Source organism: Misgurnus anguillicaudatus, chromosome 18, assembly GCF_027580225.2.
Source record: "Misgurnus anguillicaudatus chromosome 18, ASM2758022v2, whole genome shotgun sequence".
Taxonomy (NCBI): Eukaryota; Metazoa; Chordata; class Actinopteri; order Cypriniformes; family Cobitidae; genus Misgurnus; species Misgurnus anguillicaudatus.
The window spans coordinates 17,591,160-17,616,676 of NC_073354.2; the positions used below are offsets into that span (position 1 = coordinate 17,591,160).

At 37.9% G+C, this 25,517-nt stretch overlaps 1 protein-coding gene across 4 annotated transcripts in view; it reads right to left on the minus strand.

Annotated features, from left to right (window-relative positions):
- Window positions 1–25,517, minus strand: part of fip1l1a (FIP1 like 1a (S. cerevisiae)) — a 37,539-nt gene that overhangs the window by 687 nt on the left and 11,335 nt on the right. For 2 of the 4 annotated variants that reach the window (XM_055186868.2, XM_055186867.2), the window contains exons 10-16: window positions 25,331–25,469; window positions 20,826–20,865; window positions 19,749–19,793; window positions 19,520–19,648; window positions 10,117–10,193; window positions 6,594–6,771; window positions 35–181 (exon numbers count right to left, since the gene is read on the minus strand). In XM_055186868.2, the coding sequence (XP_055042843.2) occupies window positions 35–181; window positions 6,594–6,771; window positions 10,117–10,193; window positions 19,520–19,648; window positions 19,749–19,793; window positions 20,826–20,865; window positions 25,331–25,469 (755 nt within the window). The remainder of the gene's footprint in view (window positions 1–34; window positions 182–6,593; window positions 6,772–10,116; window positions 10,194–19,519; window positions 19,649–19,748; window positions 19,794–20,825; window positions 20,866–25,330; window positions 25,470–25,517) is intronic. The other 2 variants (XM_055186869.2, XM_055186870.2) reach the window with 2 other exon arrangements.

Below are 25,517 nucleotides of genomic sequence, written 5' to 3' on the forward strand. Positions count from 1 at the left end.
TGTAGTTACCTGGTTAGTTTTTAACACTGCATACCTGCGAGAGGATCGGTGTAGCTCACTCCTCTCTCTTTGTCTTTTCTCTCGACGTCTGTCACTCTCTCCTTCCCTTGCTGAGCTTTCCCGATACCTCTCTCTCCTATAATGAGTGTGATCTCTGTGTCGAGACGGGCGCTCCTCTTCACTGCACATGTAAGTAATGAAGGAAAATAATGCACATTGTCAAACATGATGTGTTCACTTTCGGGTGATTAATAATCTGATCGTCATACGCTGCCTTATCAAATGATAAAGTGTCAAGCATGCATCATTCAGAATTACTGTGTATTGAAGTGCACAGATTGCATATTAATACTCTATGTAGAGCCTTAAAGGGGACATATCATGAAAATCTGGCTTTTAAGTGCTACAGTGGGGCAAAAAAGTATTTAGTCAACCACCAATTGTGCAAGTTCTCCCACTTAAAAAGATGAGAGAGGCCTGTAATTTTCATCCTAGGTACACTTCAACTATGAGAGACAAAATGAGGAAAAAAATCCAGAAAATCACATTGTCTGATTTTTTGAGAATTTGTTTGCGATTTGTGGTGGAAAATAAGTATTTGGTCAATAACAAAAAAGCAAGATTTCTTTCTCTCACAGACCTGTAACTTCTTCTTTAAGAGGATCCTCTGTCCTCCACTTGTTACCTGTATTAATGGCACCTGTTTGAACTTGTTAGCAGTATAAAAGACACCTGTCCACAACCTAAAACAGTCAGAATGCAAACTCAACTATGGCCAAGACCAAAGAGCTGTCAAAGGACACCAGAAACAAAATTGTAGACCTGCACCAGTCTGGGAAGACTGAATCTGCAATAGGTAAGCAGCTTGGTGTGAAGAAATAAATTGTGAGAGCAATTATTAGAAAATGTAAGACATACAAGAACACTGATAATCTCCCTCGATCTGGGGCTCCACGCAAGATGTGCCAGATGTGTCCACCTGCTTAAGCCAGTACATGTCCGGACCCGTCTGAAGTTTGCTAGAGAGCATTTGGATGATCCAGAAGAAGAGTGGGAGAATGTCATATGGTCAGATGAAACCAAAACATAACTTTTAGGTAGAAACTCAACTTCTTGTGTTTGGAGGAGAAAGATGCTGAGTTGCATCCAAAGAACACCATACCTACTGTGAAGCATGGGGGTGGAAACCTCATGCTTTGGGTCTGTTTTTCTGCAAAGGGACCAGGACGACTGATCCGAGTTAAGGAAAGAATGAATGGGGCCATGTATCGTGAGATTTTTACTCAAAACCTCCTTTCGTCAGCAAGGGCATTGAAAATGAAACGTGGCTGGATCTTTCAGTATGGCAGTGATCCCAAACATACCGCCCGGGCAAAGAAGGAGTGGTTTCGTAAGAATAATTTCAAGGTCCTGGAGTGGCCTAGCCAGTCTCCAGATCTCAACCCCATAGAAAATCTTTGGAGGGAGTTGAAATTCCGTGTTGCCCAGCGACAGCCCTAAAACATCACTGCTCTAGAGGAGATCTGCATGGAGGAATGGGCCAAACTACCAGCAACAATATGTAGAAACCTTGTGGAGACTTACAGAAAACGTTTGATCTCTGTCATTGCCAACAAAGGGTATATAACAAAGTATTGACATAAACTTTTGTTATTGACCAAATACTTATTTTTCACCATAATTTACAAATAAATTCTTAAAAAATCAGACAATGTGATTTTCTGGATTTTTTTTCTCATTTTGTCTCTCATAGTTGACGTGTACCTTTGACAAAAATTACAGACCTCTCTCATCTTTTTAAGTGTGAGAACTTGAACAATTGGTAGCTGACTAAATACTTTTTTGCCCCACTGTATAATTGGGTCTCCAGTGCTTGTATCAACCTAGAAAATGTTAAAAAGATCAACCCAGTAACTTAGTTTTGGTATGCCATTCTCTGCAAGCATGTGTAAAAATAGATCATTGAAATTTGGCTCCACTTGTGATGTCAGAAGGGGATAATACCACCCCTTAATCTGCACTATCCCACTACGGCACTGCCATTTAGTGCAGAGATAAGCTCATTTGCATTTAAAGGGACACACCCCCAAAAAAAAACCAGCACATTTTTGCCCGCACCTACAAAGTGGCACTTTTAACATGCTATAATAAATTATCTATATGGTATTTTGAGCTAGAACTTCACATACGTACCCTGAGGACACCAAAGATTTATTTGACATCTTAAAGTCTTGTGAAATGCCCCGTTTAACTTCCTAAGACGTGGGATTTGGTTTCTCTTTTTTCAGATTTCTACAAGCTATTTTGGGGTTAGGAAGAACCAATAAATATAATAACCAAATATTTTTCCAAGAACATGAAGCAAGGTATTTGTCCATGTTTGTGTACAACAGCTTCCAGTTACACAGAATTCAGTATTATGGTGCAAACATCAAAAAATTGATGTGCACATTTGTGGACATCCAGGTCTTAGGAGGTTAAAGGAACAGTTCACCCAAATATAAAAACATGAGCCCATTGTGAATTACTGTAAACATACAGATTAGCACGATTAACCCTCTGGGGTCTTTAAGTTTATTGTCCCCCTTGAGAAGTTTTGACCTGCACTGACATTCACATGCTTTTATAAGTTGCTTACAAACATAATAATGGCAAAAGTCGCATAACACTGTGTTTATCACCAACTGGGCTACAATAACATGTGAGCAACATGTATGTACATGTTTATATTTTTGAGAGAAAAATGTTTGTGCGGGGCTTTTAAATAGCTAATTTTTTAAGTCACTGATATAAGTCCACAAAACCAATACTAAACGTGTTTTTACAAGACTTTTTAAAACTGGATCTAGTAGTCTAGAGTTTTTTCTTCAAAATGATGTAAAGATCATCCTGCCCACTCATTCAATACATTGATTTAAAATTTCTAAGAGACTTTTTGCTTAGAAAGGCCATATGCGATGAGTCGTGAATGCTTCTGAATAATCTGCGATTGACACCTGAGGAAACAAAGACTTGCATAATAAACCTTTTGAATGATGTATAAATCATATCTGTATGTCTGAAATCAGCAGAGTAATTAAAATCCCTTTGCGCAGTCATTAAAAAAAGAGGTTGCGGCGTGTTGGTAAGTTGAATATCATTGGTTCTTCCGTGTCCTGTGACTAGTTGTCATATGCATATTACTTATAACTTTATCTTAATTAAAAAATATTATTTTGACACGATTCTGAAATGCTTAAACCGTAGCCATTATGATGTTTTCCAAGACAAGGGTGCAAGTGCACAACATGTTACTCATGATAAAAGAAAGACAGACTCTACACTGTGATAGCTCTGTATTTAGAGGCAGTTAAAAGCCCTTAGGTGATGAGATAATAGATTAGTCCTGGAAACACTAATGACATGACCGGACAAAAGAGCTTTTAGTGCCAGTGGTACAGTGTACAAGGAAGTATGTGTGCGATTGCTTCATGTTTCTTTTAGTTAAGCAACTGCCAGGTGTCCTTTCTCTGTGCGTTTCTCACTGTTAGTCAAGCAATCTCTATTTTACTGTCAGCAGGATGAAATTGAAAGCCTAGCATGCAACTGTGCTAGTGTTGCAAATTCCTCTCTATCCACCTAATACAGATCAGACTCATGTACTTTGGGATTTGGGGTGTAAATGCACCATGAGCAAGACATCACGTGATTCTGAGTCTGTTAGTGTTTGTACTGTATGTGTCATGCCAGATGGACTGAAGACCAACACGTCATCTCTTTAAGCCATGGGAATGAGATCATATGGGACAACTGTTCACCAAATGTCCAACTAGTTGCATCTCCAGGCAGAAAAAGATGAGCGTAAAGGGGGAAATAAATGAGCAAGCTAAATAAAATAGAATAGAAAGAAAGGTAAATGTCTCTCTGTTCTTGTTTAAACCTACATAATTCAGTGTTGTATAAAACTGTGATAAAGAACAGGTCAGAGTACACTAAAGCAGAGAGGACTCTAGGGCTGAATAAAAATGTTGGTCAGTAGGCCCTGCAGTATGAGCAACAGCACAGGCGCTAAGCTGCTAACATACTCTCAAAGGCATACCATGTGTGGATGTGTGTGATAACTTCGGTCCTAGTTTATGTAGTGCCAGGCCAAAGTGTGTGTGTGTCCCTGCGGGCCCTGTAGTGAATCACAGGCGTCATGCTGAAATTTGGCAGTCATTTTATTTAACGCGTGTTCAACCAAAACACTTTCCTTCAAAAACAACCCTGTGATACGCTGTGAGTCCTTAAGCAGTTTGCAGCGAATTCTTGGAAAGATTTTTATTTTGCTTTCTGAAAATACAAAGCAGAAATTTGACCTAAAAATGAAGGGCTATTAATGGATTTAAATAATGCATTTTGTGCATAATGTCTTGTAATTCATTATTCTTCACACTAATATTAAAACAATCATGATCTGTCAAAACTGTCCAAGCCTAGGGTCAGATGTCTCATTTCTATTAATAGTACTTATTTTATTATAGTATCAGTATTATTATTAAATGCAATGTAATGCAATTAATAACAGTGATACTATTAATAAAATAAATACTATTACATTTAAGCATTTGGCAGATGCTTTTATCGAAAGTGATCTACAGTGTATTTACTCTATGGGTGCTTCTCAATTCTTATTTGTCCTTGCAAGACAGATGAGACAAAGCATTACGTGAAATAGCATATCCTCATTCCTCACTCTCTGTAAAAGTTTATTCTCTATTATCAAATTATCAAGTGCATTAAACAGGGTTCCCACACCTTAGTTAACTTCAAATTCAAGGACCTTTCAAGGATCCAGGTCAAACACCCTCAAATTCAAGGACTAAATGTGGGGACACATTTGAAGTGAGAGCAAGGTTACATCTTGTTACCTTTTAAGATACATTGTTACCATTTCGAGGGAACTCGCGCTGCGTCACTGCGGTGACACTTTGGGGACGCCTCCAGGGGCATCTGAAAGTGTATATCAAATTCCACCATAGGTGAGGCTAAATGACAAAGACAGGTCGACGCGGGAGCCAGGAAGTATATCGCTATCTGAAATATTGCCAAAGACGGCGTTACAGCGACGCAGAAAGTATGGCAAGAGAGACGCAACGCGAGTTCCCTTATCAGGGAACAACTGTTACATACGTAACCCAAGACGTTCATGTGTAAAACACAACTATACAAAAAAGCATTTTGGTATGAATTAACATTCGCATACAGAAGATATAAGCATGTAAAGCGAACAGTTTAGCATGTGTCCTTAAAAAGTCTAGAATTTTTATGATATTATTCTTCACTACACAGGGAATAATATGGATTTTTTTCCAGAAAACTTCTTGCATAAAATTGATTCAAGCACTTTCAATGACCTGTATCTATGTATGTATATAAACAAATAATAATATATATATATACATTTAATAATATAATAATTTAGTGATTAATACCAAGATTTATGCGTGTTTAAAGATGTGATGATTTGTACGTGCGGCAGGTGTAGTTGATAAAACACTTCCGAATAAGATACACTTGTGTATCCTCACTCATGACTCCTCAAGAAGCCATTAAAGAATTGACACGTCCTACATGATGGCAGAGCTCGATCGGTTTCCGAGTCGTAGGATGTAGGAAGTAGGAGATGAGGAAGCATATTGAGAAGCACCCTATATGTTCAATATGTGTACTCCCTGGGGATCGACCCCCTGACCTTTGAGATGCTAGCAGAACAGTCTACCAATTGAGCTACAAGAACATTATCAGTTAAAAGCAACATATTTCTTATATGTGTGATTGAAGGGGTACGAAAGTCATGCTGATGGTGCTAATGGGTTGTATAAGACACAGTAAGACATTACTGATAACAGAGCCCTGTTATTGTGTGTGTGCCTGAGAGATGGGTTTAAAGAGACAGCGTGTGTGACCTCATATTATGTGTGATGTGTCTGTGTGGTTCCCAGCTGTTCTTCTGGCCTGTTTTAATCTCAGAGCTCTCCTCTTCTGACCTTGTGTTGGATCTGCTGCCACCGCGGCAGAGCACAGTCAGAAGTTTTAATGCGTACAAATGTGTGTCAGCTCGAAGTGAATACAATATGGAGTCACATGCATGACACTAGTTTCATATTAGATCTTATATAGTATTGCCAGAAAATATAGTTTTACATGCATCTTTAATGATGCATGTAGAAATGTAAGCTACTGTAGTTTTGTTATAATTTGGTTAATAATAGAAACATATGCGTCATGTTGTGCTATCATGTTGTCTGAAAACCTTTTCTTTTCTTTTGCCATCTTTCCTTGTTTTTGGAACATATAGCTGTCTTTATAAACATCTGTCTGCAAGAAACACATGTCTTTTAAGCCACTCTCTTTTCATCTATTCACTCTTTACTTTTTTCACCTCATCCTTTATTTTCCTCTTTTCACTCTCTGTAAAACATATGCATTACATGCGGAGTTGCGGACCAGACCGTACATCTGCACTTATTGATCCTTGATGGTTGGCTCTTATTCTCTTCCGCACAATAAACGAATGCTCACGAAGAAGATAGGTTTCTTAGAATAACTCCCTGCTGTTGGTTGTATCTTACCTTCTGTGGTCCTGTGAGGAGGGACTCTGATCTCCTTCTCGGTCTCGCTCTCTCTCTCGCTCTTTTTTATGGCCTTTCTCTCTTTCCCTTTCTTTTTGATGGCCGTAATAGTCCCATGGTTTACCACTGTTTATAACACGGGGCCAAGACGCCATGCTCGATGCATGTGGGTACACACCTGAAAAAGAGGAAACCAAACATGTTTCAAGTATAGAAAAGTCCTAAAATATTTAACCCTTGTGGGTTGTTGAGCCCATTTTTGGCCTTTTTTATGTCTTAATTTGGCCACAACTTTCTCTGTTTTTCAGCAAATGGAATGATTTTCGGTGACAAATCTTATATTTACACATATTTTGAGAAAATGCTTTGAAATATTTTAAAAACTCAACAATATACCGTGGGCAAATTTACTACCCTTTCGGTTTGTTAGTGTACAAAAAGCCACTAAATTAAACTGCTGTAAAAATGTATCAGATTAATTTTTTCCAATCTTTTTTCATAAATCTGATAATTGCCCTCAGTACTGATCAAAACTATCAAATGCTTTTTTTCCATGATTTTAACTCTTTAATTGCCAAGTTCATAAGTGGTGTCACTGATTTGATGGAAAAAAAAAACACACACATAAAATTACCGATTTTCAATATAAATAGTGATTGTGGACTGGATTTTTTAAAACCCTTTTCACAGTCTTGGGCTTGTCAAAGATTGGTAAAAACATTGACTTTGATGCATTTTTAGTTTTTTTGCACCATCAGTTTTTATTTTTTTCTCCCTAATTAGTTGTTTGTGGCTTTTTTGCCCCATTGACTGCCATTATAACAACATTTTTTGATTGCAGAACCATGACACCTTATTATCATGCATTCTTGATTGTTCTTGAAGTGTTTTTCCTTTTGCTAAGAGGTAAAATTTGTCATTTTTACTGTTAATCACCATGTGGCACCATTAACCCTTTAGTAGGCCTGTGCAAAAAAACAGAGCTTACTTCCTTAAAGAATAAAAACGGATGTTGCACAAAAACTAAAAATGCATCAAAGCCAATGTTTTTACCAACCTTTGGCATCCCCAAGACTGTGAAAAAGGTAAAAAAAATCCAGTCCACAATCAATTTTTATATTGAAAATCAGTCAATTTGTGTTTTTTTCCCCCAAAATCAGTGACACCACTTATGAACTTGGCAATTAAAGAGTTAAATCATGGACATTTTGTAAACATTTGGTATGTTTGATCAGTACTGAGGTTGATTAACAGATTTATGAAAAAAAAAAATCTGATACATTTTTACAGCCGTTTAATTCAATGGACTTTTTTGTACAAGAACAACCCGAAAGGGTAGTTGTGAATGGGAACAACCCACAAGGGTTAAATGACAAAATAACAAAAGCTGAACTTTTAGCAAATATAATTTAAAACATTTAAAATTTTTGTTGGTTTCTTTTGGGTAAATGGAAATCAAGAAAACTGATGACTCATCAGATGTGTCAAATCAAATGCTCTCCAAAATTCGATCCCACTATATCACCCCGAAACCAGCGACAGAAAGCAGAAAAACTGCACCTGTTAAGAAATTTCTTCTTAACAGGTTCTTTTAACAGTTTCTCCCACAGAACTGAGACCAATCTGACATTTTACAAAAACTAATTGTATATCCATTGTCAAAAGACCTCCTGTCAGTTGGGTTGAAAGTTACAACAAAACTAAAAAGAAAATGGCATTTCAAATCTGACTTTAGGGCAATTGCGCTGCATATTTAAAGGGCATATGGCGGAAAGGTAGCAGGATAACAGCTTGCTATTACTATGAGAATCTATTGCTCTCCATGTCTCCCTCCCTCCCTCTCTCTCTCTCTCTCTCTCTCTCAAACACACATGCACCAATTCAGTCACAGAAAACTCGTATTAACAATAACTGTTTTAACTTATTGACTCTGCCAAAATCATTACTACATGAAGAGGTTAACAAGGCCACAGTGGATCGTCTGACATGCTCATTTTTCTCTGTGTGTCCTTGTTAACCTCTGCTTGCAATAATGATGTGTGCTGGACTGAAGTGGAACTGCTTGCAGTGCATTTCTATGTTCATTGGCTGCAACTTTATCCCTTCAGTTCAACGTGGTGTGTGTGTGTGTGTAGTGATGATGAGAGGGTGTTGAGTATATCAACGCTTTGTATGCAGTTCCATTCTTTAAAGCCATAACACTGACACAGACCTAACGCACACTCACATTAACTGTTCAGAGTGCTGTGATATGTAAAAGGGTGTGTGAATGTGTAAGGATGTCTGACAGTGTGTGGATGTGTTTGTACAAGCAAACGCTTTTGATTTGTTGCCCAAAGTCTTTGAAGCTATGATTAGGATGGACCAATAGCAAGGTGCCAGATTAAATACAATACTTATGGTGCAAAAGTCTTAGGCCACCACCACCAGACTTGTGTTTTAGAATTTTTAATGTCCATCCATATTTATTTTTCAATCTATTTTATTAAGATACAAACCAAAAATACAGGAAATATGTACAAAAAATGTAAAAAATAATTTTCAGGACTTAATGTCTTTTTTAGGCATCGTCAGTGTTTAGTGTGACCTCTCTTGGCACTAAACACATCTTGAGCGTTTTTGAGCAGAATACAGAAAAATACTATATTCTTTAAAATTAGGATTTAATTTTATTTAGGTTTAAGAGATCCTGGAGCTGCCTGCTATTGCTCAAATGGAAGGGGAGTTTACCCTAAAAACTTGTACATAAGTTTACATTTTTATACAGTTTTTAATACTACATACACATTTCCTGTATTTTCTGGATGTATTTTATTAAAGAGACTGAGAAATGATTATATATGATCACTATAACATTGCAAAAACAACAAATCTATTTGTGGCATGGTGGCCGAAGACTTTTGCACAGTACTGTATTTTATCACTACTTGAACACACACACACACACACACACACGTACGCACGCACACACGCACACACACCTGTATATACTTTGTATTATGTAGTTCCAGGGATATACTGTAATGACTTATATTGTATAAACATATTACGAGGGCTGCAAAATATACAAACATATATTCTATCCTGCGTCCCAAAACCAATCTCAAAACTTAACCCTCACAGGAAACTTTAGTTTTTTTAATAAGAGTACCATTTACTATATTTTTTAAACCCATTTGTTTACGGGACATATGATTTGCCCTCATAAACCATGTCTATGTTGTTATACACATCATTATACACATTTGTAAACCACATATACCCAAACACACACACACACACACACACACACACACACACACAGACACACACAAACAAATCAACCTTTAAATCACATTACAAAAATGGTGATGATTAGATTTTTCTGACCAATGGTGATATGGTTTTAAAACATTAGTGAATAAATATTTACTACGACAGTATATTGTATGTACTGTGGTGTATATCACTGAGTTGAATGTGATCAGAATATACACTACAAGGAGAATGAATTGATAGTTAGGCATAGATATGATATTCATACCTGGAGGAAAGGGGTATGGTGGAATGGAGCGTCCATCACTGAACGGTGGAACTGAGCGTCCTCCACCCAAATGTCCACTATAAAAATAAGGCAAAATTACATGTTATCCACCACACATGAGACTTGAAATGTAATTCTGGACTTTTGAACTCTAAAATATAAATTATATATACAGTACTGTACAAAAGTCTTAGGCCACCATGCCAGAATTATACTTGTTGTTTTTGCAATGTTATAGTGATCATATATAATTGTTTCTTGGTCTCTTTAATAGAATACATCCAGAAAATACAGGAAATGTGTATGTAGTATTAAAAACTATATAAAAATGTAAACTGATGTGTCAAGTTTTTAGGGTAAACTCTCCTTCCACTTGAGCAATAACAGGAAACTGTAGGATCTCTTAAACCTAAATAAAATTAAATCCTAATTTTCAAGAAATTAATCTTTTACTTAATTCTGCTCAAAAACCCTCAAGATGTGTTTAGTGCCAAGAGAGGTCACAGCACTGACGATGCCTAAAGAAGACATTAAGTCCTGAAATTTATTTTTTTATACATATTTCCTCTATTTTTTGTTTGTATCTTAATAAAATAGATTGAAAAATAAATATGGATGAACATTTTAACGTCTAAAACAACAAGTCTGGTGGTCTAAGACTTTTGCACAGTACTGTATATATGTACAGTATATGTGTTCATACAGTATTGAACATCATTTTGCATATACATATGCACATATTGACAATTTTACTTTTGACTTTTCTTTTTAAGGGAGAGAATGTATGCTTGTTGTTACACTTTCCCATGTAAACCATAAGAACAAGTTTAATTAAGGAAAATCCAAAGAGTAAATGTTAAGCCATCCCAGATCATGTATGTGACTTTCTTTCTTCAGAACACAAACTAATCTCATCGAAATCTCATTGGTTCTTGTTTCATGAGGAAACATGCATATGACAACTACTGTAGTCATGACACAAGCAAGAATATTTGAACTTACTATGCTGATTTGTATGTTTACATGGACATCCAACATAACACAATCACTAAATAAGCAAACCTAGACTCACTTTAGAAGACACATATTAACTTACTGAACTAATTTGTATTCTTTGAGTAATGAATGAATGTGCTTTTTGGAGCTTCGCATAGAAGATATCATGACTGCATTCTAATAGAAATCTGTTTGTGGTTAATTGAAAAAAGGAGGTCACATACATCTGGGATTGCATGAGTGTGAGTAAATTATGAGTGAATATTTGGATGAACTATTCCTTTAATTAAAAAAAACTGTAATTTGCTCCAAGCTCCCTGGGATCAGCAAATCCCCAAACTTTTAACTAACAACAAAACGAAGAAAAAAAAACCAGCATATAACTAGAAAAGAAAAAAAGAGAAACAGGAAGGGCAGGCAGAACTTTTTCAATGATTAAAAGACTCCTCTCTTTCAGAGCTCCATTTCCTCATTGTTTTTTATGTTACTGGCATAAACTCAATGTGCAGCATGCGCTCGCTAATCTGCCAGCAGTTTGTGTGACTGTTCGTATGTGTCTAACAGCAGATCCAATGCTGGCAAACAAGCCATCGCTGATCCGTAAATCCTGGCTGACCGCCCTGCTTCCAGGCCTTCTGCAATGTGTGTGTGTGTGTGTGTAACAGAGAAATCGCATCCAACAGACCTCTATGTGGTCAGGTGCTGTTTAAGATGAGTGCACTGATTCTAATAATATCTCTTGGAAGAGATGCTGCTGTTCTGCCCCCCCCTCTCTCTCATTTCCTCTACATTCACTCTTAAAGTTAAAGGGGTTTTTTAGATTATAAAAATGTATAAAATAATGTTTTCTTCTAAGAACCCTCTGACTGAATGGTTCTTAGACATTGCTGTGAAGAACCTTTTAAGCACCTTTTAAGAGTCTTGCACGCTGTTCTTTCTTTTTTACATTCCAAATTAAGCCAGCATTTTAGTATCCGTGATTTTTTTATCCTCCTATATCCTCTTATTCTTGCTTTATTACTCTGTCTATGTGAACACACAATAAGGTTATTAATAAAGGTTATTAAAATGTTCTTTTAACTGCTTGTGCAAACGTTTCTTTTGCACCAATGGTTCAAAAGGTACAGATTATTAAAAGTTAAAGGGATAGTGCACCCAAAAATAAAAAATTACCCCATGATTTACTCACCCTCAAGCCATCATCGATGTATATGATTATCTTTATTCAGACAAACACAATCAGAGTTACATAAAAAATGTCCTGGCTGTCCCAAGCTTTAAAATGGCAGTAGTGCTTCTGATTTGAAGCCCAAAAAAGTCCATCCATCCTTCACAGAAGTAATCCAAATGGCTTCATGTGGTTAATAGAGGCCTTCTGAGGACAATTGATTCGATTTTGTAAGAAAAATTATTTAAAATATTAATATTTAAATGTTTTAAATTAATATTTAAAATGAATATTTAAAAATATTTAAAACATTACAAAATAAAATAACTAGCTTCCGGTAACAATCAACGCTTGTTCAAGAGAGAGTGTGCTTCCAGCGTATGACGTAGCATACCAGACATACTCAATCTCTGCTTTAAACAAACAGGACTGGGCAAAAAAAAAAAAAATCCTCTAGTGTCAAAATCCTATTTACTGACTGGCATTTTGTTTTGCTCGCAGCGCTTATGCATTTATCAATATGCCAATAGTAATTCTTGTAAGCTACGTCCCAAGTCATATGCTGGAAACGCGCTCTCACGTGAACATGCGTCTGCATAAAGATAATCACATACAATGAGGATGGCTTGAGGGTGACCCTGCGTTCACACCAGCCACGGTAGAGGCGGCAAAAACATGATATTCTCGTGTAGTTGGATGCGTGAACATTTTGAGTTTGCTCGCTTAATTCGCACGTGAAATTCTAGTCATTCGAGACATTCACGTGGAAATTCAAGTCATGGGAGGGGCTTCTGCGACTCTGCTCACTCCCTGTAATCACGTCACTACTAGAGCAAACACCTGATTGGTTAACGCGGCACGTTAAAAAAGTTCAGCTTTTTCAACTCGCAATGCTCAATTCGTGCCATTCGCACCGTGTCACAGGATGCCTATAAGCGTCTTTGCATTGACTTAACATATAAATCACTCACGCTCGCCGCCTCTTCCACTTCTGGTGTGAATGCTACACAGTCATTTTCATTTTATTTCGTGAACTATCCCACTAAGAAAGAAACGGTTCTTTTAACAACTTTTGGCTTAAAAGGTTCTTTGGAGAACCAAAAAATGGTTCTTCTTTGGCTATGCCACAAAGAAGCCTTTTAGAACCTTTATTTTTAAAACTGTAGTGGAGACGACAACAGGAGATAGGAGGAAGAATTTATGATAATTGATGTTAGATGATCCACAGTTGCAGTTTTATATGCTTGAAATGCCCTGGGGCGAGTCTTATTAGCATCTGCCTCATTAAGACAGCTAATCGCTGCAGAATTCGGCCCTAATGACCTCACACTAATGCTGTGCACAGACTCCGCCCCTCCGATGGGCTCTACCGCATCACTCTGGTGAATATAAGCATCAACAAAATAATTATTACTCATATTTCACAACATGCGCTGAGGGAACGTGCTGACATATTTTCTAAACTAATAAAAGTCTATGCAGGATGTGGTTGGCAAATCTTAAGACATCTAATCAAACCATCCGCTGAGGTGGGAATTCACTAAGAATGAATACAGCTGATAGCGCTGTTTATTTGCACCCCTCATGAAAAAAATTATGCAAATAATGTAAGACCACATAGTGATTGCTCGACGCAGGGCACAATTCCCCAATTTGCGACTGGTTCTGAGTGCTGGGTTGTGGAAGATGCGTCAGACTATCACAATTTAGCATGCTATTTTGAGACTGTAGTGCATCGCTCAACCAATGCTATCCTGGCACCAGTCTTTAAAATGCAGGAAGCACGCTCGGTTACAGTGCATGTTTGGATATATGCCCGGTTATAATGGTTTTCTCCATCATTTGATTGTTGTTTGATTAATAACTATTGTCATAATCACATTAAATACTAACGAACCATTTGCTGCACTGACTATAAAAAATGAGTGGTTCTTTAAAGGTGCAGTGTGTAATTTTTAGAAGGATCTCTTGACAGAAATGCTAAATAATATACAAAACTATATTATCAGGGGTGTATAAAGACCTTTTTTATAATGAACCGTTATGTTTTTATTATCTTAGAATGAGACGTTTTTATCTACATACACAGAGGGTCCCCTTACGTGGAAGTCGCCATTTTGTGCCCCATGTTTCTACAGAAGCCCTTAACGGACAAACTTTTTTACTAAGTTGTCTCCGACGATAACATGTTTTTCCGGTGGCGGCTACCGTAGCTTCTCTATGCATTTCAAAAGCAAGGGGTGAGCAGTGGACTGAGTCGTTCATTGTAATTCGCAACCTCACCACTAGATGCAGCTAAAATTTACACACTGCACCTTTAAGGAACCTTTAACTGAATGGTTCTTTGGTGAACCAAAAATGGTTGTTGTGGCATCGTGAAAAATTTTTTGTAGCACCTTTATTTTTTAATAGTGATAATTACATCATGTAAATACGCACAACGCAGCGACATTTAATTTTAATACAATTTTGATAAAGTTTTATCAATTTATCCATGAGTAAATCTGACTTCAGTCTAAAATGACTGTTTATTCCTCAGTGAGTCAGGATAATGAATAGTCTTTGATGACTAACAGGCAAGGCACGATATATTTAGTGGTGCAGGAGAGGTGGCATAAAACTGAAATCTCCCAGAGTGCCTTGCGGGCCAGGAGGCTCCCTCGGTTACTTGTATAAGGAGGTTTAAATTTATGACATACTCCCCGCACGTGTTGCATATGTGTGAAAAACATAAAAGAGAGGATAGAAAAAGAGGGAGAAGATGAAAACCAAGTTTTTTGGAGTGATGGTATAAAAGGAAGTGATTCATGAATTATACAGTTGGTTGGCAGGGTTCGGATGAACGGAAACTCCTACAAGGATGTTTGGACTTGGCAGAGAGAGCGAGACGTGAGAGGAACCATTCTTTAAACAACAGAAAAAAGATAGAAGAAGCAAAGTTAAAGACCAGGAAATGGAAATAAATGGCAGGAGCTGGGTCAGGAGAAAGTGAAAAGAGGAAAAATTAGCATAGAGATGCAGAGATAAAGGGAACAAAAATAAAACCAGATAATATAAGACCATATTTTGGAACAAAATCAAACGGTTTCACAGGAACTTGGTTCTTTATCTTATTACACTATTTTTTATCCAGTGTTGTGTTTTATTTTTGTTCATGTGGTGATTTTTACATTTGACTAGTGATGTCAACTGAATTATTGGATCATAACATCCATATGAGACAGCCTTGTTAAAGGTACTGTATATGCGTCTGCCAAATACTAAACAAAAACCACAGCAGTAAGGGTACTTGAGTTCAGCACCACGGACATCGCAGCTGAAAATGCGGGGTGTGAAATCCCAGCTAACGAAGCCATAGTACACTGCAAAGAACTTTTGAAACACCTGGACTTCTCCTAGTGACTCCTCTTTTATTCCTCCAGCAAATAAAAAATAACATGGCTTTGCAAATGATACTTTTAAATAAGGGTGCACCGATATATCGCCCAACGATGCTTGAAATGCCGCTAAATCCAAAAGCCTGAAGGCGCTCTCTTGCAGAAACTTAATATGGGCAGTAGAAAAACCATACACTTGCAGCTCCAGGAAATGTCTTAAGCATATATTTATAAAGAGCGTATGCACGTGACATCACCTTCGGCGAAAGTGACTGCGGTTACGCCCACTGAGTGGCAAAAGACAGAGCGCCAGTATTTGTGTACAGTGTGAAATCAGCGAAAACACGGTGAAAACGCGTCTAAATTGGAAACAGCTGTTGTGCGATAGACTGTACTGACAGATTAACAAGAATTCAGAGCTATTGTTTTACAGACTGCCAAGAAACACAGAAAGGAGAAGTAAATGGATCGTCCATGCCAACGTCCACAGACCACAGGTGGGCTGACAAGTTGCTAGGGTCACTATCAAGCAGAGGTTTTAATTTCTACTTAAAAATGTTTTTTCAAGTATTTGTATTTTATTAGTGTTTTTCTTTGGAAAACATACATTCCAAAGCATATTATCATAATTTTTACTCTATTACATTTCATAAATGCAAGTTTTTGTTTTACATTTAATATTTAAGTACATTAACGTACTTTTACTCAAGTAAAAGTACACAATTGTAATGTTATTAGGTATTAAATAAATTTTAATTTGCAATATTAAAGAATACACAGTATGATTCTATGCTTTAGAATGTAGTGAAGTACAATTTTTCCCGATACAAACATCCTAATAAAGCACAGATGCTTGAAAAATTTAACTAATGTAACTAAGTATTGTCCACCTCTGCTATTAAGTTCAACTAAATTCAATTTAAGCTGATAATAGTCAGTTTTACTTGCATTTTTGCCGCAGCCGCTATGAAAATCATTCATTTTGTTGAATGTTTGCCACTGAACAGGGCGTGCTCCGGCATGGTCACGTGGAAAAGTGACGTTAATGCATACCCTCTATTGCTGTTGCCATTCCAAAAAAAACTGTTAGGTGTGGAAAAAATCATCTTCCTTGTACCATGCACTCTTTGATCTCTGTGATGCCTCCTCCTATCAGCAACAATTGTAACCATTTTATGCACAAAATAGTTTAAGACATACTTTTTCTGCATTAAATAATGGCGCAAATACCAATAATATCACAAGTGCAAACGTTCGTAAATTGCTTTGTGAATCATATCCCATAAATGTTGTGTCTGAAAGTCACTCCTAGCATGCATATGCAATAAGGTCAGTTGCAAAAATAACTCAGCCCTAACTATCCACTTTAGCAAATCCCAACAGTTGTAACTTAACGCCAAAATGATGGTTTGCGCTGGCGCAAGCTGTTAGTAAATCTGTCCCTATGAGGAGTCATAAAAATCCAAATTTTCAAATTCTGTGAAATGACATTAATTAATCATAAATCTACATAAGAATGTTCTTCAGATGACGATGATTATCAACTGTGAGGGGAGTGAATCTACTATAGTACTAAACAGTGAGTGGGGGGACACAGACTTGGCTGGGATTGGGCTGTTTGTCTTGGGGACACAGAGAGCATGAGGGAGGTAAAGTATGAAGGATGGATGGATTGGGAGGTTTCGATGCCTGTAAACAGGAGGCCACAAGCACAACCATGGCCACCCTGCATGTTCCTCTTTCTGCCTTATTTGGACTTCGTGCAGTGTTGGGGATGGTTTTTAAACTGTATTTTAGCCCTAAGAAGATAAGCAGTGGCGTCGGAGAGATGAGAGGAGACTAAACCGACATTTTGCTGCCATAAAAGATTCGTTTATAGCTAGAAACTGTCATTTTTTTACTCATGCTGTTCAAACCTGTACGTTGACTTTTTTTGAAATATATTTGATGAATCTTCTCATAGCCTTTTACAATAACATGAACTTGCCCCAAAAATCACAAGAAAAGCAGATCATATATTTAGTAACTTGTATGTACTATTTTCCAAAAAAATCTATACAATTGCCTTGTAGGTATAGATCACTTTTGGCCATTTTTGCATCATTTTTGGAGCTTGACACATGTTTTTTAACCAGGGCTTTAAATCAGATTTTTTTCAAATTGGTTTGTTCAGAACAGAAACAGTATTTTAACGTTTCCGGTTTTCAGTTCAACCCTAAAATTGACGTTCCTGAACCAGTTAGAAGAAAAAAATTAAGTTCCCGAACCGGTTAATAACGTTCCATGTCAGCTGTGGGACATACAATTAAGTAGGCTGATCATTAGACATTAAACTTAAATTATCAGTCTACATAATTTTCCTCAAGTCTATCTTGTCATCAAACATTAAAAAAGGCTACATTATGTAAGCGGCATAACTGTAATTCTGACATGCCTACATTTGATTCAGCATTATACATGAATTATGTATTATTTCGAGATCATTTTGTTTGTATGTGCCCTGTCTCGAACCGAAAGATTGTTTGCTTGCTTTTTGAAATGCGTCTCTCCATGTATGCACTTTTAAGTGCACTTAAACACCTTGAGATACTTGGTAGCCTACAATATTTCCCTTTTATGATTGACCATTAGAGACTTGGACTTGAGTAGGCTACTTGCTGGTGGCAAGCTTCTCATTTCTCCGATGAGTCAACAATGACCGGGAATGAACTTCACCGAGTATTGCACAGAAATCTTGTCAAAGAGCAAAAAAATAATGGTATTAACCGGTTACCATTATTTTAAATAAACGATTCTATTCCGGAACATATATTTTTTGAAAGTTTCTGGTTTCGTTTCTGTTCCTTGCAAACCATCAAGGTTTTGATTTTGGTTTTCGTTCCGTGAACCGATTCAAAGCCTTGTTTTTAACACTACTTAAGAAAAATTAGCTTTCTGAAGATTCTGTAAAATTGCCTCTTTGTGTTTTACAGAGAAATCATGCAGGTTTAAAAAGCTTTTAAAACACGTTTGCTAGAGTACAGTACATCCTTAGCAATAGATGATCTGAATAAGCAGGATTAAAACAGAATAAGTAATTCAGTATGCAGGGGCAAAAGGAAGTCACATTGGATTAATTGAAGTAGAAGTAACTTGTGTCTCAGTTTTTCTACAGTCTGGGGTAAAACTATCATGAGCTGACCTACATATTGCAGACAGAAACAGAGACAACAACTACTTCCACTTAAAGAGAAGGCTTTGTAGCAGCAGCCAGTTTTACTGTCCCATAAACTCAATGAAAGTTGTCAGTAAAAAAATGTAATCTAATAACTTTTGACTTTTCTAATTTCAATAATTTTCACAGACCTTTTACAGTATGCGAGTCTTCACTTTGGCATAGAAAACTAATCAAATAACAATCTAGAGGGAACTTTAAAGAATCAACTGCATCCACTGATAATGGCATTTTTGATTGCGCATTGGCTATTGATTCGCTAAAGACACAAACATGTCCTAAAAATTGTTAAATGCTGTTGGTAAGACACAATTCCTCATCTTGCAGGCGAGCTGTACTAGTTAGTGACAGACGCAGTATGTGGCATACTACAGCACATCATACAGCATTGCTCCATTACTTTGATCTAAAAATGCTGAGCTTGACTGCACGCCACATCTGGTTTTCTCTGGAAATAACACGTTTGTCCGTCAGTTCATCAACATTTAATGAATTACAGTTATTATAGCACAAGTGCTCCGGGTGCGTGTTCACTACTCACTGGATGGGATAAATGCAGAGGTCATGTTCCAAGTATGGGTTACCATACATTTTTTCTTTCACAAATAAACAAAATTAGAAACTTTCTATTTCTGCTCCTCCTTCTACCTCTTTCTCTCTCTCTTTCTTGTTCTGTCTCTTCCTTTCTCTCTCTGCTGCCCGTGTAACATTCTGCTATATTTGCATTGATCCGCATACATTCGCCAGCAGCTTCTCCCGTATCTATACGCCACCGCCCTGCAAACATGCATATATGGACACATACATGGACTGAATATTATTCAATTGAACTTGTATAAGGCATTTTCTATCTCTGCCCCTCCTTTACTCTTTCTACCTCATTGTTACTTTTTTCTCTCTCTCTCGCCTGTACGCTGCTGACCTGCAAACATACACATATGTGTATTTTCAATAAGGAAAAACAATTATTAGGGTAAAATATTTCAATAGTCAATACCAATACCAAATATCTTAAGTAAAACAATAATATAAATAGTAAAACTGCAAAATGTAAGTGTGAAATTATTAAAGTAATCATTCGGGTAAACAGCCAATAATGAAGGACAATTAAATAAATAAAAATAGTAGTTTAGTTGTTTGATACAGACAGCAGCAGGTCTATTAAAGGTGCAGTGTGTAAATTTTAGCAGCATCTAGTTATGAGTTTGCGAATTGCAACTAACGGCGTAGTCCACTGCTCGCCCCTTGCTTTTGAAACACATAGAGAAGCTACGGTAGCTGCCACTGGACAAACATGTCACAACTTTGACAACTTGGCAGCACAAAATGGTGACTTCCATGTATGTAGATAAAAAGTTCTCGTTCTAAGGTAATAAACACATAACGGTTCTTTATGAAGGGTCTTTGTACACCCCTGATAATATAGTTTTGTATATTATTTAGCATTTCTGTCAAGAGATCCTTCTAAAAATTACACATTGCACCTTTAAAGGAACATTATGTAGGATTGTGGCCAAAACTGGTACTGCAATCCCCAAACTGGTGTCTAAAACTGGTACTGCAATGACACAACTGGTGGCCAATACACAACATGGCAACATAAATATCAGTTGAGGGCTGCAACTCCACTTTTTAAATGACAATATCCTGGCTGGACCACTGTTGTCAGTGATATAAGTATTTGAAATGTAAATGATTTCTTAATGTCTAGTGACATATCAGGGCCATTTTATGATTAATTGATATAATTTTCTTACATACTGTTCCTTTAACACCTAATACGCAGGAGTGATATTTTGACACAAATCATGGTTTTTGTTCTCATTGTTTGCATTCATCCAATGAATAACTGATTATAAAGTTATATGATGCACTACCAAACTGTAGAAAGAGTTGTATTACTACAATCTCAGTAATAAAGTACAGTACTTTACTGTAAAGCATAATCACTTACCTTATCATAGGCAGAGGGGCGCCAGGAGGTAAAGGGTAACCTAAAATGAAAGACATGAACAAATATTATGTGAATAATAATACAGTGCACTCAAAACACAAACAAAACACATTCCTATACTTCAGAATAAAAAAGAAGCGTATAAAAATTCAATAAAATTAGACGCGTACATCATTCAGTGACAGTATCTTTTACTGTTTTTACAACAGTGCGTGTGTGTGTTATGGTTTGTCATACACACTGTTGCAGCATATAAACAATGGATAAAAATGAAGTGTCCATGATTTCATTTATTCCACATGTGCGTGCATGTATAGATTGCACATGTGTATATGCAGATGTCTTGACTTTAAATGACTCAACACTGTTTATAAGACGTTCAGTCAGAATTCAACAAACTCAGCGGCCTGCAACTTTTACTACCCCTGCTAACCGTGACGCCTCCACCCCCCAACCTCAAAAAAGCATTTGTGAAACAAATAGGCCGTCGCAGTACCCCAAAAAACACATTCTCCCTCACATGGCAGAGAGACACACTTATCTGCTTTGATCAAACTCGGCCAGAGACGCAAGCATTTCGTGCACATCTGGGCACCATCCCCCCTTTTGTTTTTCCAGACCCCTGATGGGATCCAGCTCCAAACGAAAGTTCTCAACAACAACAAAAAATGACTGAAAAAGGGCTCTAAGAATAACAGTAATTTGAGGAATACAGAAATCATGCAGCTCTGGTTAACACAGAATGAGGCCGAGGTGTAGTGGCCCCTTCAATACATCACACACACAGAAACACAGAGAACCTTTTAAATCATCCGTGTTGTCCTTGAATGTCTGAATTGTCCTTTGGCTAAACACACTATGCCCTACTTTTTGTTTTTCTGTGGATGCTATGCTAAAAGATTCTGCACAACATGTTGAATATTTGCGTGTAGGAGAACCCCGAGGACAAACGTGCCAACGCTGTACAGTAGATCGTGAGAAAAACAAAAAATACCCAATCAAAACGCAGTTAACCTTGCGTTTTAACGTGTCAAGGACTTCCACCAATTTAATTTTCTTTGTTTCTGCGAATTTTCTGTAAAAAGCAGCCAAACTAGTATTATTGCCATTTCTTTTTGCCTGTAGTTCACCATGTTTGTTTACTCTAAAGTCACGTTTGACCACAAACATTTTGAGAGATTTCCAGTCTTCAGTCAAAACTCTGGAAACAAAACGGTTAAATCTAAGATTTTTTGGTTGTCATGTCTGGTCGCTCACATTTTAAAAATATTTTAGTGTGACCCAGCCTTTAAAGTGCAATGTGGGACTTTTAGAAGGATCTATTGTCAGAAATGCAATATAATATACATAACTATATTATCGGTGATGTATAAACATGTTTTGTTTTTTATTACCTTAAAATAATCTATTTTATCTACATACAACGGGGGTCCCCTTACATTGAAGTCACTGCCATGTTATACAGTAGCCCTGTACAGAACGCGTTTCGTACCTACGTTGTTTTAGGCCCCATTTACACGTACATGATTATTTTGAAAAACTGAGACATTTACCTTCGTTTGCGCCCTTCGTTTAGACGGAAACGGAGAATTCGCCTCTGAAACCGATTCTTTCTAAAAACTCCGGCTAGAGTGGAGATTTTTGAAATCTTCGTTTGCACGTTTGTATGTAAACTGAGACAAACGTGTGTTAAGGCAGCCAACGTCACAGTATGCGTCAGAGCTTGCACCTATGTCAAAAGTGCGACCTTGTTCAAAAGAGAAAGAGGAAGTGATTCGTGGCTGTTGTTGCTAATTTCTGGATTTTGATTGGCTTACGTGGGTTTGAGCTTCTGGTTACATCGCCACCTACAGGTTTGGCATGCTCTTGACACGGGTACGTGTAAATGAACACTTTTCAGAAAACTGACATGTGTGCACGATGTTATTTTTGAAACCGGAGAGATTGAAATGTCCGTTTATGAAAATAGCCGCCCAAGTGTAAACGTAGCCTAATGCTGAGTTCCCACCAATTGTGGTAGAGGCGTGAAGCGTGAGTGATTTCTATGTTAAGTCAATGTGAAGACGCATTGACGCGCATCTGGAGGCCTCGCGGCGTGGATGAGGCGTTTGGCGTGGTCTAGTTCGCGCGAATTGAGTGCCTGGCACAGTACGCGCGAATGGTGCTTTTTGTGCATTTTGTGTTTGATGCGAATTGGCGGCTGACATCCGAGTTGAAACATTTGAATTTCACGGCGGGTTTACCAATCACGAGCCTGGTTGTTGCTGTGGCGGCAGCCCTGCCCGGAGTCACTCATTTAACATGGAGGAACGCTTGATATTGTCTCAAAGCAGTCACCCGGAGCTATACGACACAAGTTCTAATTTCTATAGAGACAGGAATAAAAAGGACCTTACTTGGAAGAGTGTCAGTGAGGACATTGGGGAACCTGGTAAGTTGTAATACAGATTCCACTTTTGAGACACGTGACGTTTATCAACCCGTGCCGTTTATTTTCCCCCTATAGTAAGGTTACCAAATACAAACTGGTAACTCTCTCGATAAATGCACTCATCTTGCATCAGTCATCTTGCAAACAAACAACCGCATAGCACTTGCCCCTCCCACAAGAAGTGGAGTTTGCCTCTGACGCGTCAAATGCTTGCTTTTTCCGCACGTCTACTTTGCTGTACACACGCGGATGCATTCAAACTGTTCAAGCGGCAAACTAGGCGCGGTAGACGCAGTTTTGACGCCTGAAACACGCTTGGTGTAAACGCAGCATTAGAAGACGTGTTTATCCTGTGGCAGCTACCATAGCTTCTCTTTGCGCTTTGAAAGAGTTGCAATTCGCAATCTCACCGTTAGATGCCGCTAAAAACCCACACTGGTCCTTTAATTTTTATCATAAAAAAGAACAAACTGTGAATTCTAGTAAGGTTTGAATTAATAATGGTTTCTGTGAGGAAACACAGTTTAGGGATAGGGTTAAAACTTACTTGAAAACACTTAATTCAGATTGGTCTGTCACAGCTCCTGATATTTTTCATATGACCACTGTGCTTTTGTAGTGTTCCTGTATCTACTTGGTAAAGCACTGCATTAGCTACAGTACGCAAAGGTCATGGGTTCAATTCCCAGGCAACACCCGTGTAATTTACTGTAATGTACTTTGGATAAAAGCCAAGTGCATAAATGTAAATGTAATACTCCGTGATCTTCTAAATAATACTGATCGTAAAATAAATCCTGTCAGGATGATTCAAGATGCCTTCACACTTATCACCCGTCTGAGTTTATTTTAGTGAAATTAACCCTCACTTATGTTCATGCACATGTTCTCTAAAAACATCAGAAAACAAATGTGTTATTCGACTTAAAAAATGCTTTCTCTTTAACTCATTTCTCCACAACCTCGTTTAATAAAACACATTATGCTCACTTGGACAGGCTCTCTCCATTCCCCCCTCTCTCTTTCAGCACAGCTGGGTCATTCAGCACATTTCCAGTGCCACGATTCTGCTGGCACAGCACTTTTTCTTTCTTCCCGCCCTGAGCTATTTTTAGAAGCACGCAGCACATTAGAAACACAAAAGGAAAAGCATGGCTGTAACGGGACAGTGATATCCGCAGGGGAGAAGATTTGGAAAGAGTAGCCTATAAGTTTAAAGATGGAGAGGAGGGTACTTTGATAATTCAAAATGGTCTGTTCTGGATTAAAGGATAAACTTCAAAGGCTGGACCTGACCAGGAAGTTTAATATTTTTACTGCATTAAAAAGTATAAGGGGGTCTTGAAAAAGGGAGGTGGGTGAATCTATCTATCTATCGTGATGGATCTGAGTGGGCCATCAGGAGGAGAGCTGGCAAGGATTTGGCAGAAGGTGATTTCTGACTGTGCTTTGAAGAACAAAATTAGCAGAGTTGAGAGAGCTCGGCTATGAACTTCCTGTTCGAAGTGAGGCGGAGCAGCGGAAGTTGAAGGAGCTGATCGCCAGACAGGACTGGACACACCTGGATAAAAATACGCTAGCTTACGCACATGTGTTGTCAAACTCCTGCAGAGTATAACACTCTCAATATTTCATATCTGCCAAAGAAAGTCATACAGCTGGAGCTCATCTGCTTTAACTCCTGAACTCTTACATAGCCTGAAATTCATTATTATACGGGATTTCAGAAATATAATGGATACTAGCTGTGACCTAAACACTCATCACCTGCCTACAGTACCTAATACCGCATTTTGGGGCATCAAAGGGCATTTCACTGCATTTTGAGACCATACTAGTGTGCTATGCGACTCCGTATAGAGCCCCTTCCTGAGAAAATCAGCAGTCGTTATTGTTTGTTGATTGGTCCTTTAACTGGAAGGTGGGACTTTTGAGTAAGAGGTTCCCTCAAGGACAAAAACCTGCAATGTGGTGGGTAATGTGGACACGCTACTACGTCACAAGAATGCTGGTCAGTCCCTTCTGTGCTGACATAGTGTGTATGCGTGTGTATGAATGTGTGAAGCTCACTTACCAGGCGGTGGTGGGGGTATGAGAGGGGGTGTGGTGCTGATGGAGGGAGGAGGAAAAGGTGGAGGTGGGATATTTGGAGGAAAGAAGGGCAGCAGCTTTGGGGAAGGTAGCTCTGTATCCGAGGAATGCTCAGACACAACCTACAATACACATACACATGGAGCTATAGCAGATCACCGTTTGAAAAT